Source organism: Bufo gargarizans, chromosome 6 (genome assembly GCF_014858855.1).
Source record: "Bufo gargarizans isolate SCDJY-AF-19 chromosome 6, ASM1485885v1, whole genome shotgun sequence".
NCBI classification, from domain to species: Eukaryota; Metazoa; Chordata; class Amphibia; order Anura; family Bufonidae; genus Bufo; species Bufo gargarizans.
The window spans coordinates 375,141,857-375,155,663 of NC_058085.1; the positions used below are offsets into that span (position 1 = coordinate 375,141,857).

The 13,807-nt window shown below is 47.2% G+C and overlaps 1 protein-coding gene across 4 annotated transcripts; it reads left to right on the forward strand.

Moving 5' to 3' along the window:
- Nucleotides 1-256: 256 nt before the first annotated feature.
- SMNDC1 (survival motor neuron domain containing 1) lies at nt 257-13,158 on the forward strand. Of its 4 annotated transcripts, none has more exons than XM_044298800.1 (7): nt 257-393; nt 3,784-3,903; nt 5,089-5,231; nt 6,672-6,833; nt 7,158-7,317; nt 7,825-7,833; nt 10,954-13,158. In XM_044298800.1, the coding sequence occupies exons 2-7, from the start codon at nt 3,784-3,786 to the stop codon at nt 11,089-11,091; spliced, it is 732 nt and encodes a 243-aa protein (XP_044154735.1). In that variant the 5' UTR covers nt 257-393; the 3' UTR covers nt 11,092-13,158. The 4 variants fall into 4 exon arrangements, with proteins under 4 accessions (XP_044154735.1, XP_044154736.1, XP_044154737.1 ...); XM_044298801.1 differs by having other exon boundaries at nt 7,158-7,311; XM_044298802.1 differs by lacking the exon at nt 7,825-7,833 and having other exon boundaries at nt 258-393.
- The last annotated feature ends 649 nt before the right edge of the window (nt 13,159-13,807 follow it).

Sequence of the window (13,807 nt, forward strand, 5' to 3'; positions counted from 1 at the left end):
CACATTGGGGGCAGGGTCAGCACAGTGGGGGCGGTGCCTGGGAGGTACCAGAAATGCCTACAGTTACAGAGGAGGCACTTTTCATGGAGAATTGGTGATAAACCTGCCGCATACCCTGACATTTACAACACTCTTCATTCCAGCATATGACGGAGGTCAAGAGAGAAACAGATAACCCTCCGCCGGTGACTGTGGGCGGCGGCACAAGGCTCGGTGTACGGCCCCGGCCTCTACCACAGAAAGAGCCGCGCCACCTGCTGAGGCCTCATCCCATCACCATGACAACGAGCATCAACCACACCACGTGACTCACAAGCCGGGACTTCACGTCCCGGGTTCTCGCGAGATCACATAGTCTCGCGAGAAGAAGCTGCGGTGAAAGGAGCGGAGACGGTGAGTGAGGCGCGGGCCTAGATATCTCGGGGATTTTCTATTGGGAGCCGCTAAAGGGAAGAGTGAGGGCCACAGGCAGAGGTGCCGGGCTGGGAGTAGCGGCCCTGGGTCTACCGGACGCCGAGGAGGCTGCCCTGCCCTGCTTCCGTCCAGCGCGCTCGGTGTAGGCCTGAGGGCCGCCATTATAATCCTCCAGTAGAAGCAGCGAATACAGACTCAGTACTGACCGACGGCCCCGGAATATGTATAATATCACCCCCTTATGGCCACAGCCCCCCATATCTACCCCTCAGTATTAGTCTCTGCCCCCCCCATATCTACCCCTCTCTGTATCAGTCTCTGCCCCCCCCCCATATCTACCCCTCAGTATTAGTCTCTGACCCCCCCCCCCCCCTCATATCTACCTCTCAGTATTAGTCTCGGCTCCCCTCCCCCATAACTACCCCTCAGTATTAGTCTCTGCTCCCCTCCCCCATATCTACCCCTCAGTATTAGTCTCTGCTCCCCTCCCCCATATCTACCCTCAGTATTAGTCTCTGCTTCCCCCCCCCCCCATATCTACCCCTCAGTATTAGTAGTCTCTGCCCCCCCCCCATATCTACCCCTCAGTATTAGTCTTTGCCCCCCCCCATATCTACTCCTCAGTATTAGTCTCTGTGCACCTATATTTACCCCTCAGTATTAGTCTCTGTGCACCTATATTTACCCCTCAGTATTAGTCTCTGCTCCCCTCCCCCATATCTACCCCTCAGTATTAGTCTCTGCTCCCCTCCCCCATATCTACCCCTCAGTATTAGTCTCTGCCCCCCCCCATATCTACCCCTCAGTATTAGTCTCTGCCCCCCCATATCTACCCCTCAGTATTAGTCTCTGCCCCACCCCCATATCTACCCCTCAGTATTAGTCTCTGCCCCACCCCCATATCTACCCCTCAGTATTAGTCTCTGCCCCCTCCCATATCTACCCCTCAGTATTAGTCTCTGCCCCCTCCCATATCTACCCCTCAGTATTAGTCTCTGCCCCCTCCCATATCTACCCCTCAGTATTAGTCTCTGCCCCCTCCCATATGTACCCCTCAGTATTAGTCTCTGTCCCCCCCCTATCTACCCCTCAGTATGTCACTGCCCCCCCATATCTACCCCTCAGTATTAGTCTCTGCCCCCCCCCCCCCAATATCTACCCCTCAGTATTAGGCCCCATGCACACGGCCGTTGTTCACAGCCGTGTGCGGGCCGTGGAACCGCGGCCTGGATCCCTCCTGAGAGCAGGAGCGCACGGCGTCACTGGTTTGCTATGACGCCGTGCGCTCCCTGCTGCCGGCACAGTACAGTAATACACTGGTATGATCTATACCAGTGTATTACTGTATTGCGGCGGCAGCAGGGAGCGCACGGCGTCATAGCAACCAGTGACGCCGTGCGCTCCTGCTCTCAGGAGTGATCCAGGCCGCGGTTCCACGGCCCGCACACGGCTGTGAACAACGGCCGTGTGCATGGGGCCTTAGTCAGGTTTTTGTTCTGCATCGCTTGTGTGAAAGGCCTTAAAGTGACATTACGCATCTTGAAGTGTCGCGCATCTAGACTCGGTCCAAGTCTCATTTTTCCTCGTGTCAGATATACAGTACAGACCAAAAGTTTGGACACACCTTCTCATTCAAAGAGTTTTCTTTATTTTCATGACTATGAGAATTGTAGATTCACACTGAAGGCATCAAAACTATGAATTAACACATGTGGAATTATATACATAACAAAAAAGTGTGAAACAACTGAAAATATGTCATATTCTAGGTTCTTCAAAGTAGCCACCTTTTGCTTTGATTACTGCTTTGCACACTCTTGGCATTCTCTTGATGAGCTTCAAGAGGTAGTCACCTGAAATGGTCTTCACTTCACAGGTGTGCCCTGTCAGGTTTAATAAGTGGGATTTCTTGCCTTATAAATGGGGTTGGGACCATCAGTTGCGTTGTGGAGAAGTCAGGTGGATACACAGCTGATAGTCCTACTGAATAGACTGTTAGAATTTGTATTATGGCAAGAAAAAAGCAGCTAAGTAAGAAAAACGAGTGGCCATCATTACTTTAAGAAATGAAGGTCAGTCAGTCCGAAAAATTGGGAAAACTTTGAAAGTGTCCCCAAGTGCAGTCACAAAAACCATCAAGCGCTACAAAGAAACTGGCTCACATGCGGACCGCCCCAGGAAAGGAAGACCAAGAGTCACCTCTGCTGCGGAGGATAAGTTCATCCGAGTCACCAGCCTCAGAAATCGCAGGTTAACAGCAGCTCAGATTAGAGACCAGGTCAAGGCCACACAGAGTTCTAGCAGCAGACACATCTCTAGAACAACTGTTAAGAGGAGACTGTGTGAATCAGGCCTTCATGGTAGAATATCTGCTAGGAAACCACTGCTAAGGACAGGCAACAAGCAGAAGAGACTTGTTTGGGCTAAAGAACACAAGGAATGGACATTAGACCAGTGGAAATCTGTGCTTTGGTCTGATGAGTCCAAATTTGAGATCTTTCGTTCCAACCACCGTGTCTTTGTGCGACGCAGAAAAGGTGAACGGATGGACTCTACATGCCTGGTTCCCACCGTGAAGCATGGAGGAGGAGGTGTGATGGTGTGGGGGTGCTTTGCTGGTGACACTGTTGGGGATTTATTCAAAATTTAAGGCATATTGAACCAGCATGGCTACCACAGCATCTTGCAGCGGCATGCTATTCCATCCAGTTTGCGTTTAGTTGGACCATGACAGGACAATGACCCCAAACACACCTCCAGGCTGTGTAAGGGCTATTTGACCATGAAGGAGAGTGATGGGGTGCTGCGCCAGATGACCTGGCCTCCACAGTCACCGGACCTGAACCCAATCGAGATGGTTTGGGGTGAGCTGGACGGCAGAGTGAAGGCAAAAGGGCCAACAAGTGCTAAGCATCTCTGGGAACTCCTTCAAGACTGTTGGAAGACCATTTCAGGTGACTACCTCTTGAAGCTCATCAAGAGAATGCCAAGAGTGTGCAAAGCAGTAATCAAAGCAAAAGGTGGCTACTTTGAAGAACCTAGAATATGAAATTTTCAGTTGTTTCACACTTTTTTGTTATGTATATAATTCCACATGTGTTAATTCATAGTTTTGATGCCTTCAGTGTGAATCTACAATTTTCATAGTCATGGAAATAAAGACAACTCTTTGAATGAGAAGGTGTGTCCAAACTTTTGGTCTGTACTGTACATGTCAGAAATATTAAAAGAAAGAAAAAGGCTTCGGCTGTCTGGGCAGGCAGGGTGTGGTGGCTTCCCAACACCTGGAGAGCCACTGGGTGGGGAGCTCTGCATTACACTGCCCGATCCTCGTGTCTGACTCCTGATTTATTTTTATTTTTTTTGCAGATGGCAGAAGAACTGGCAAAGCAGCTTGCAGGCTACAAAGCCCAATTGCTGCAGGTGGAGACGGCATTATCTGCCAATGGAGAAAATGAGGATTTACTGAAGCTGAAAAAGGATTTACAGGTGAGATGCTCAATCAAAGCAAACTGGAAGAAAGGGGTTGTGTACATATAGTGGGACTTACTTCTGTACTGACAAGTCCATCATGAACCATGGGTGTGTTGAAGATCAGGGATTTACAGCCCAAGGGCCATGGCTTTGAGGAGCTGCAGTGCAGTCTTGAGGTTTCCCGAGGAGCTGCAGTGCAGTCTTGAGGTTCCCCGAGGAGCTGCAGTGCAGTCTTGAGGTTCCCCGAGGAGCGGCAGTGCAGTCTTGAGGTTCCCCGAGGAGCGGCAGTGCAGTCTTGAGGTTCCCCGAGGAGCGGCAGTGCAGTCTTGAGGTTCCCCGAGGAGCGGCAGTGCAGTCTTGAGGTTCCCCGAGGAGCGGCAGTGCAGGCTTGAGGTTCTTATACACCTTCAACATCTGTTGATACACTTGGTTCAGCAGATCGTGTCGGTGTTTTCAGAAGGAGGAAGCTTTTATCTCCCAGTAGAACAAAAGGATCAGGCTCTGAAATTCAACATGTCTGACCTTTGTCTACCCCAACATGATCCGTCTGGGGAGTGTAGAGATCTCCCCATACACATTATGGGTTGCTCCATCTGGACATCCTGTGTTTTGTATGACTACTTCCATATGTAATAAAATGTTTCCCACTCATGACTCCTCCAGAGCACAAAGTCCACAAAGAGCAGCACGTGTGGACTCAAGGCACCACGTAATACTACTGTTCCCCTTCAGCAGTTAGACAGAGTCCACAGAGCTTCCCCTGACGTTAACTGCTGGGGATTAGAATAGTCAGAACCACTGTTTCTGGGAATGTGGGTTGTGAATAAGGCTATAGCAAACAAGAGATTTCTGGGTTTTGATGGGACTGCAGCCAGCAGCGTCGTCCATTGAGCCTTATAGGCAGGACACAGGTTAGGAGTATATGCTGTAAATGGTTTAGGTGCTGCGTATGTCCACCACACAGGTATCCAAACTGTAAACTGACTGCACCTTAAACATTGCACGAAGGATGCTGATGAACGGCCAGAGTCTCATGTGTAAGTGCATTTTGCAGCCAAGCCCTCTCCTTTGTGGTGGTCTCCTCACCTGCATTGTACAGTGGTCCAGGCGTTATGCTGTAATCTTGTAGGTTCTCTTGTTGTGTGCATTTCTATGTGAATCTGCGGACGTGCACACATCGCCTTTGTTCTTCATTTTTAGGAAGTCATCGAATTGACTAAAGATCTCCTTTCGTCCCAACCATCCGAAGCCCCGGAAAATGCGGACGATCTCACATCAACCAGTGGCAGCCTTTCCTGGAAGGTTGGGGACAGATGTATGTCTGTATGGACCGAGGACGGACAGTAAGTGGTAAACAAGACATTGTTTACGTTTACTATAAGGCTATTCAGTGAGCTGGTAAGAAGGGACGGAGCCAGGGACTGTGTGACATGTGCAAGGTTTTCAGTATTATCCCAGAGCAGGTGTCGCTGTTCGTCCTCCACAAAGATGGCTGCTCTGCTGCTGCAAGGTGTATTCAGACCAGAAACGCGTATAAGGGGAGGTCTTCCCATTCTGGTTGTTTATTATTTTCATAATGTTATATACCTTTAGGCTCTGTTCGCACCGTGTGCGCGCTCAATGTATGCATGCACTGAGATGTCTATAAACCAAACAGATGCTGTGTGTGTCTTTTTGGCTTCTGCCTGTAAATTCTACATTTATATGCCATTTTTCTATATGGGAAAGTTCTTCCTGTATACTACCCAGTATATATGCTTATATACTTACTATCATCAGGATAGGTCATCATTATCAGATCGGCAGGAAGTCTGACTCCTGGGACCCCCTGCTGATCAGCTGCTCGAAGAGCACTTAAGCTTCGTTCTCGGCCAGTGATGTCACTGTACATCGGTCACGTGACCTAGGTGCCATTTAGGTGAATGGGGCTGAGGTGCATACCAAGCACAGGCGCTATATGATGTACGGTGCTGTGAAGAGAACGCAGCGCTCACAAGAGATCCAGTGAGCACAGTGGCCTCTTCAATTAGCTAATGGATGGGGATGCAGTGTTGGGACCCGCAACTATATTGAGAACGGAGCCCCGAAAGCGAAGGAGAGCGCTGTGAGCATGCGCAGCCGCCCTCCATTCATTTCTGTGGGGCCGCCAAAAATAGCCGAGCACTGGCTCGGCTATTGCGGTCTGCCCCATAGAAATGAATGGGAGCATGAGCCACGCATGCGCAGTGCTCTCTCCTTCACTTCTATGGGGAGAGGTGGGGAATAGCGCTTGGTGGTGGACGGACCCCGGGAAATCAGGTCCTCCAGCCACAGCGCTCCCCGCTCCGTTCTCGATATAGGTGCGGGTCCCAGTGGTGGGACCTGCACCTATCAGACAATGGGGGCATATCGCTAGGATATGCCCCCATTGTCTAAGATGGGAATACCCCTTTAAGTGTTTCCTTTCCAATTTGCTTTATGTAGCCCCTGGATGTGATGTGAACAGAGCCTTCTGGGGTTGGGGGGGCACAAGGTCATGTGTTCATGTAGAAAAGATGATCAAATCCACTTGGGTTTGTATATTAAAACGCGTGAAATCTGAAACAGATTGGGAACAGAGGCTATGCTGCCGATTTGTACCGATGTTAGCAGCCGTGTTCCTCTGCAGATTGTAATTTCTTAGACTGATGTGCTAGTAGTATGTTGGCCTAATGCACCAGCAGACTGATTGCACTGTATGATGTTAGCATCACTCTGTGATCCAAACCATTACTCACAAGCTTACAGCCATGATCTCTTTACAGGTGGTACGAGGCCGAGATTGAGGAGATAGACGAAGAGAACGGCACAGCGGCCATTACTTTCCTTGGTTATGGAAATGCAGAAGTGACCTCTCTGCTAAACCTGAAACAATTGGAGGAGGGCAGGAAAGCGAAGGAAGACAGCGGCAGCCTCCCTATGTCCAAGTGGGTACCTGTCCACATCTCTGACCCCTCCATATGTGAGGATACGACTCCATGCCCCTGACCCCATCAGCCTCGTCTATTACATCTATATGTTAGGATACCTCTCCACATCCCTGACCCCCCCTTCAGTGTTGTCTAGTACGTCCATATGTGAGGATACGACTCCATGCCCCTGACCCCATCAGCCTTGTCTATTACATCTATATGTTTAGGATACCTCTCCACATCCCTGACCCCCTTCAGTGTTGTCTAGTATCTCCATGTGTGAGAATTCCTGGGGGCCCTCGATCCTCTGACCCTACTTTCTTCTTCCTCTCCCTCAAGGAAAGAAATGATCGCCCAACAGAGAGAATATAAAAAGAAGAAGGCTTTGAAAAAAGCACAAAGGATAAAGGAATTGGAGCAGGAACGTGAGGATCAGAAAGATAAATGGCAGCAATTCAATAACAAGGCGTATTCTAAGAACAAGAAAGGCCAGGTAAAGGTACTGATCTGAAACACATTTATCCTAAGTAACACTACTTTAAAGGGAGAATTGACATTCAGATGCCTGGGAAAGTGTGGTGGCAACTCGCACGGAACCTAACTTTCCCAGACATGATCCAAGCACTTGGTTTTAGTAGGGAGGTGGCTAATAAAAGACTTTCATTACTATTTACTTTCAATAATCCAGAACATCTACTAATATGGCACCCCTTTCTTTATCATATCGGCTGTGTGGCATAGCCATCTGTTTGTAGAGCAGCTACTTTTTATTGGAACACCATGCCCTAAGCGATGGTACGGGTTCTTTTTCCAGCCCGTATGTACTGTAATAGCTGTGTACAGAACGTCCTGGCAGTGTAGGTATGAATCCCTCAGTGTGCACTGGCCATTTGTGCCCTGCTTATGGATTACATTCCATTGTTTGCAGCTGACAGCAAGAGTAAGCAGAGCTAGAAGGGTGGATTCTCACACGTTTTTAATGACTTTTTTCCTTTTTTATCCCCAGATATCAGCTGTAAGTCTGAGGAAACTATGGAACACAGTACAATGATGCAGTTTTTGTAGTATCCTTCACATTTAGGGTCCATCGCTTTTAAAGGGAACCTGTTACCGAGATTTTGTGTATAGAGCTGAGGACATTGGTTGCTAGCACATCCGCAATACCCAGTCCCCATAGCTCTGTGTGCTTTTATTTTGTAAAAAAAAAAATCGATTTGATCCATATGCAAATTACCCTGAGATGTGTCCTGTACGTGAGACGAGTCCAGCACCGCCCCGCATCCTCAATCTCCTCCGAAGAGGACGCTGTGTCGTCATAGTGTTCCTTCCCTATGCTGGCATCAGCCTCAGGTAACGAACTGCGCATGCGCTAGCATGTGCATGGCAAGATTACGGCGCTCTAGTTTTCTGACGTCTGAGAGCAAGGAGGAGATTCGGAGGATGCGGGGCGGTGCTGGGCTCATCTCAGGTTAATTTGCATATGTATCAATGTTTATTTTATTTTTTTACACAATAAAAGCACACAGAGCTATGGGGACTAAGTATTGCAGATGTGCTAGCGGCCATCTAGCAACCCATGTCCTCAGCTCTATACATCAAATCCCGCTGACAGGTTCCCTTTAAACTCTTAGCACCATAAACAGGTTTCATGTTTGTTTTTTCCTTCCTGCCTTCCGGGAGCCATAACTTTTTTACTGTCAGTTCACCTAGCAGTCCGAGCCGAATGAGGTCTTGTTTTTGAGGGACAAGTTGTACTTTATAATTGCACCATACAGTGTACTGGGAAGCTGGAAAAAAATATTAATGGAATTGGAAAAAGAGTGCCATTCCAGCCAAAAGCTGAGTGAAGCGGGCACAGGCAGGAGCCCGCTCTGCTCAGCCAACCCTGGTATAGCCCATTGTTACATGGCTCCCATGTGCAGTGCCAACCTTTAATCAAGCTCAGTGGGCACAGGCTGGAGCAGCGATGTGTGCCTCTGCCGTGCACTGTTCGCTGCGGCCCCATCTCTACAATGTAGAGTCCGTACTCCATACACTGCTGAGAAATCTGCGATGTGCATTAAAGGGAACCTGTCACCAGGATTTTGGGTATAGAGCTGGGGACATGGGTTGCTAGATGGCCACTAACACATCCGCAATATCCAGTCCCCATAGCTCTGTGTGCTTTTATTGTGTATAAAAACCGATTTGATACATATGCAAATTAACCTAAAATGAGTCAGAGCTTGAAAATATGACTCTTCTCTGGTCACACAAGTAAGATATGACTCTTTTATGTTAATTTGCATATGTATCAAATCAGTTTTTTTACACAATAAAAGCACACAGAGCTATGGGGACTGGATATTGCGGATGTGCTAGTGGCCATCTAGCAACCCATGTCCTTAGTTCTATACCCAAAATCCAGGTGACAGGTTCCCTTTAATAGTGAATTTAAAGTACTGTAGAAAACAGGACTTTGGGTGTTTAATTTCTTTACTAAAAAAAGGCAAAAGGCATGGCTTGAAAATAGAAAATGCTACAAAAAGCATGTATTAAAACATTATTTGTGGGTGGGGGGGAGCCACGAGCTCCACAGAAAAGCATGTCGCATGTCTGGCAGTCAAACCAAAGTTATGTGTGAAGGAAGCCAAAGGGTACTGACGCCTATTTGAGAAAACGACCATAAATCAGACCAGACCTTCTGTACAATCAGAATCTAGCACCAAGTCATTGCCTCCTTCTGCTCCAAAGACTGCCCATCATATATGTACGGCCGGAGCTTCTGGTACTGAAACCCACTCGGTACAGCACTGGTGCAAGTCAGCCGTCTGAGAGATCGGGTGCACAGCTGTCAGACTGCAGAGCACCCAGGAGACACCACCCAGACGTTTTTAGCTCCACAGTCTCCAGCTGTACATAGAATAGATCGGCAGCACTGCCAACTGGACATGTGATGGGATTCTTAAAGGGGTTCTGCAGTTTGTTTAGATAATCAGCATCTGATTGGTGGGGGTTTGACGCCCCCGCTGATCAGCTATTTGAGAAGGCTGGAGCGCTGCTGCCTTCTCAAACAGCTGATCGGCAGGGGTCCCGGGTGTAGTACCCCCGCTGATCAGATGCTGATGATCTAACTGCAGAGCTGTTTTTTTTTTATTTATTTATTTTTTATTTATTTATTTTTTATATTATATGAACTATAAGCCAAATATTTATTAAACCAGTTCCTGAACAGGCACGGTTTTGTTTATTTTTTTGTTCCCGATTTTGTTTTTTAGTACACATGGAGCTTTTATTTTTTCATTTTTATTTTAAATAAAAAAAAAAATGTAAAGTCTTTTTACATTTTTATTTTTGGGTAATAACTATATATTGATAAAAGCCCTCCACCGCATGTGGTGGCTTTAAAAAAAAAAAAAAAAAAACTACTTTATTTTTTATTTTTGCACTTTTGTGCTCGTATAAGAACTAGTAGCCCCAGACTCCCAGCTGGCGCACCACTTCCTATACTCTATCGACATCGCTCGTTCAGTGTCGATAAAGAGCGGTGGGGAAGGTAGGGATGGTGAAAAAGCGTCTTCTATATGGAGAGCCCAGCTGTCACTGACAGCATTCTCCCTGCTCACCATTAGTTTTAAAACATCTGTGCAGAGATATATCCCGACCACCTGGACGTATATAGTTAACGGCGGTCCGTAAGGGGTTAAAAAAAGGCAAGAAATGTTTCCATATTTATCAAAATCACATTGATATAAATGAAAAAATAAAGAGGACCTTTCACGAGTCCGGACATTATCATATAACTAGCGGATTGTGGAGGGGAAGGTGACAGCGCTTACTATTTTCTATATGCGCTGCTCTAGTTGCCCACTGTGACCTCCCCCCGTATTGGTTTCCCGCCTGGTATGTGAGTCCATACAATCAGTACAAGGGAGGAGGAGACGGCCATTCGCAGCGGAGAGCGTCACAGCCGGGGAAAAACCAAAAGCTAATCTCCTTGGCTGTGACGCTCTCCTCTGCTATAAGCTCCGGACCCGTGAAAGGTCCTCTTTAAGCTAAATTGGTGGGGTTTAGTCAGAAGGGCGGAGGTTATAATGTCCTTGAGGCAGGCTAAGGACTGACTTTAATGTCATCTTTGTTTTCTGCTTTATTCTAGGTGAAGAGAAGCATTTTTGCCTCACCGGAAAGCGTCACCGGCAAGGTTGGGGTCGGCACGTGCGGCATCGCGGACAAACCAATGACACAGTATCAAGACACTTCCAAATACAACGTTCGGCACCTGATGCCACAGTAATGCGCCGGAGACCCTTAGGCCAGCATCTTCCTTTTTATTGTTCTATTTTTCTAAAACTAAATTATTTGTTGTCGTATGAGGAATAGCACGACTCCGTATTCATTATTCGTACCGAAGGCCTCAAGTCCTCCATGTAGAACCAGGCGATCTCTAAGGGGCTACATAGAGAAGTGTATGAGACGGATGCCGCCTGTGTACCCAATCCATGGGCTTGACTGAGAAGCCGTGCCAGTGTACACCTAGATGTAATCAGAATCCGTGGTGGATTTAAGGAACGTGACGACATAAGCAACTGCTGTGAAATCAGCGAAAATCTGTGTTTTACAGCAGATTTTGGTGCAACGTCCCTCACCGAATGGCTGGTGACTTACACATTAATAGAGATGAATCCTCGTTAAAGGAAACTTTCTAATAGACTATAAGGCTCAGGTTCTTTCCACTTTAAAGATCCCTGCTTGCTGTCAGTGAACAACACGTACCACAGCAGACTGGATATTATAATTATACCCAGTCCTCTGATCAAGAGCACAAATCTCATCTAGATAGTTTGCTGTAATATGAGTTAGTTGGGGTCCACACGTGGTGGAAATGTTTGTTTTGGTTTATCTTTTTTTGCGAAATCTAGCATTCTTATTTTGTTGGGCGAAAAGCCATTGATTTTCTCTGAGGATTTCACCCTCTGCAATGGGGGAAATCCACAACAAATCAGTAATGGAAAAGGGGTTTGGTTGCCTTTTTGGATATAAACCAGAATGTTCGCGTTCACTGACAGCAAGCAGTAATGCAGAGTGTAAATCTGCATATATAATGCATCTTGAACTGATCTTAAAGAGGACCTTTCATCAGTTTTTACTTCCTAAAATAACTACCTCACGCAGTAGCCCGAGATTAGGAGATGTCATTGCTCTTTTAAAAAAATACTTTTCACTGATCCGCTCCTCCATTGTGCGCTGTGCCCTCCATTTTGCACCCTGTATACTAATCTATAGCTCATCAGTACAGGGAGTAGGAGACGGCAGCTTTTCTCAGGGGCATCCCTTTTTCCTGGCTGTGAGCTGTCCCGTTGCAGTGGACCTCTGAGAAAAGCTGCCGTCTCCTCCCTATACCGATGCTATTGATTAGCTTACGGGGCGCCAAAACTGAACCACAACAGAGGAGCGGATCAGTAAAAAAAAACGCAATGACATCTAATCTTAGGCTACTGCGTGAGGTAGTCATTTTGGTGAGTAAAAATTGATGAAAGGTCCTATTTAAGTTATATCACATGTTATTCTCCAGTCACATCCAGAGCTGCTCTCACATCTTAGCTGCAGGACGTCACCTCTTGCTGGTTCAGAAGCTGCAGAGCATGCAGCTCGACAGGCAAGTCTCTCAGTGTTCATGCAAAAGCAGCTGGAATTGTGCATGCTGCTCTGGATGCAACTGGAGTATAGGGCATGCAGTAAGTTTAGGAGTAGCAAATGAAAATGACTTGACCTCAGTTCCTGATGCGAAGGCATGATATGTAAACGGTAATGGTCTCCTCAGCGGTGTGTTGGGTAGCCCCACGTGTCCTGTAGATATGTCTTATGTATATATGTAGTGGATTGTGCTATGTTTCCACCCTGTGTAAATAGGACATTTGTACCTCTGTAACCTTGTACAGTTTCCGATATGTCCAGCGTGTCCGCTGCTTGGCCGCACAATAATGTGAGAACCAGAACACTGCAAATTCATCATCCGTTGTCGTTAATCACCCATCCGGAAGCATTTTGTTTTGGGCTTTTTTTTTTTTTTTTTGTCCCCCCTCACACCAAGTATACCGCCTACGTTTCCTCACCACAGCCGTATGCTGCCCGGATCGAGGATATGATCTCCCTCTTTTTACAACAAGTGAAGTATCGTCTAGCCCTCCCATACCCTATGTATGGACACGTGACAGGAAGGGGGCGCTAGCGAGGCACAGCGACCGCTCATTTCACAGGTAAACCATTATTATGTGCTGGATGGTGACTTATTTTGTATAACCAGTGTGAATTTTGGTTTTGTATGTATCTTTTTACCAAAATAAAATGTTTTAAAAGAAGATCTTTAAGTAACGTCAGGGCCCAAAACCTGAAGACGCTGCTGTGTTATTAGGAGATGGAGACTCCTTCCTCGCCTTTCCTGGCCTGCACGGCTGCTGCAAATGTTCAAAACTCCTCTGACCCCCATTCCCCCAAGAAAACCAAATCCATCTAGTGTAAAACTGTAAATAGACAGAGAGGAGGGGGCGCAGCTGTGATGAAACAGGAAGGCGCCTTCCCCAAACTGTTCCCATAAAATCGGCAGCAACAATTGTGTAAAAAAGAAATATGACATTGCCCTTCAGTGGACATAAGGGGCCCCGAGCATTATTACTTCTCCTCCTCCACATGTTACAGCAGGCGCTATACGTTCTGGGAGGTAGAGTTCTCCAGTCATCAACCAAACCCCGATATGTTCACTATCCAACTACCGCACAGGGATGATTCTCCATGTCAGAGACGACGCGCTTTACACCGCGCCAGCAGACGTGTGGCATTGAGGAGGGTCGGCTGCACCGTGCAAACTCATTTCATGAAGCTTCTGTTCTTGTGCTGACACTGGGAGTATTGTAATAGAAAGTACAGTAGGCGTAGCACCCGGCTCTATGGGTTTGTGTGGTCTACCAGTTATGGATAGGCTCTCCTTACCCCTAGATGCTTCTACTTTTACA

Excerpts from the sequence above, each read along its gene's own strand:
- SMNDC1 (XM_044298800.1), top strand. The coding sequence starts at position 3,784 with ATGGCAGAAGAACTGGCAAAGCAGCTTGCAGGCTACAAAGCCCAATTG. Across the intron at positions 5,232-6,671 it reads GTATGGACCGAGGACGGACA|GTGGTACGAGGCCGAGATTG; the intron begins GTAAGTGGTAAA and ends ATCTCTTTACAG. Across the intron at positions 6,834-7,157 it reads GGCAGCCTCCCTATGTCCAA|GAAAGAAATGATCGCCCAAC; the intron begins GTGGGTACCTGT and ends CTCTCCCTCAAG.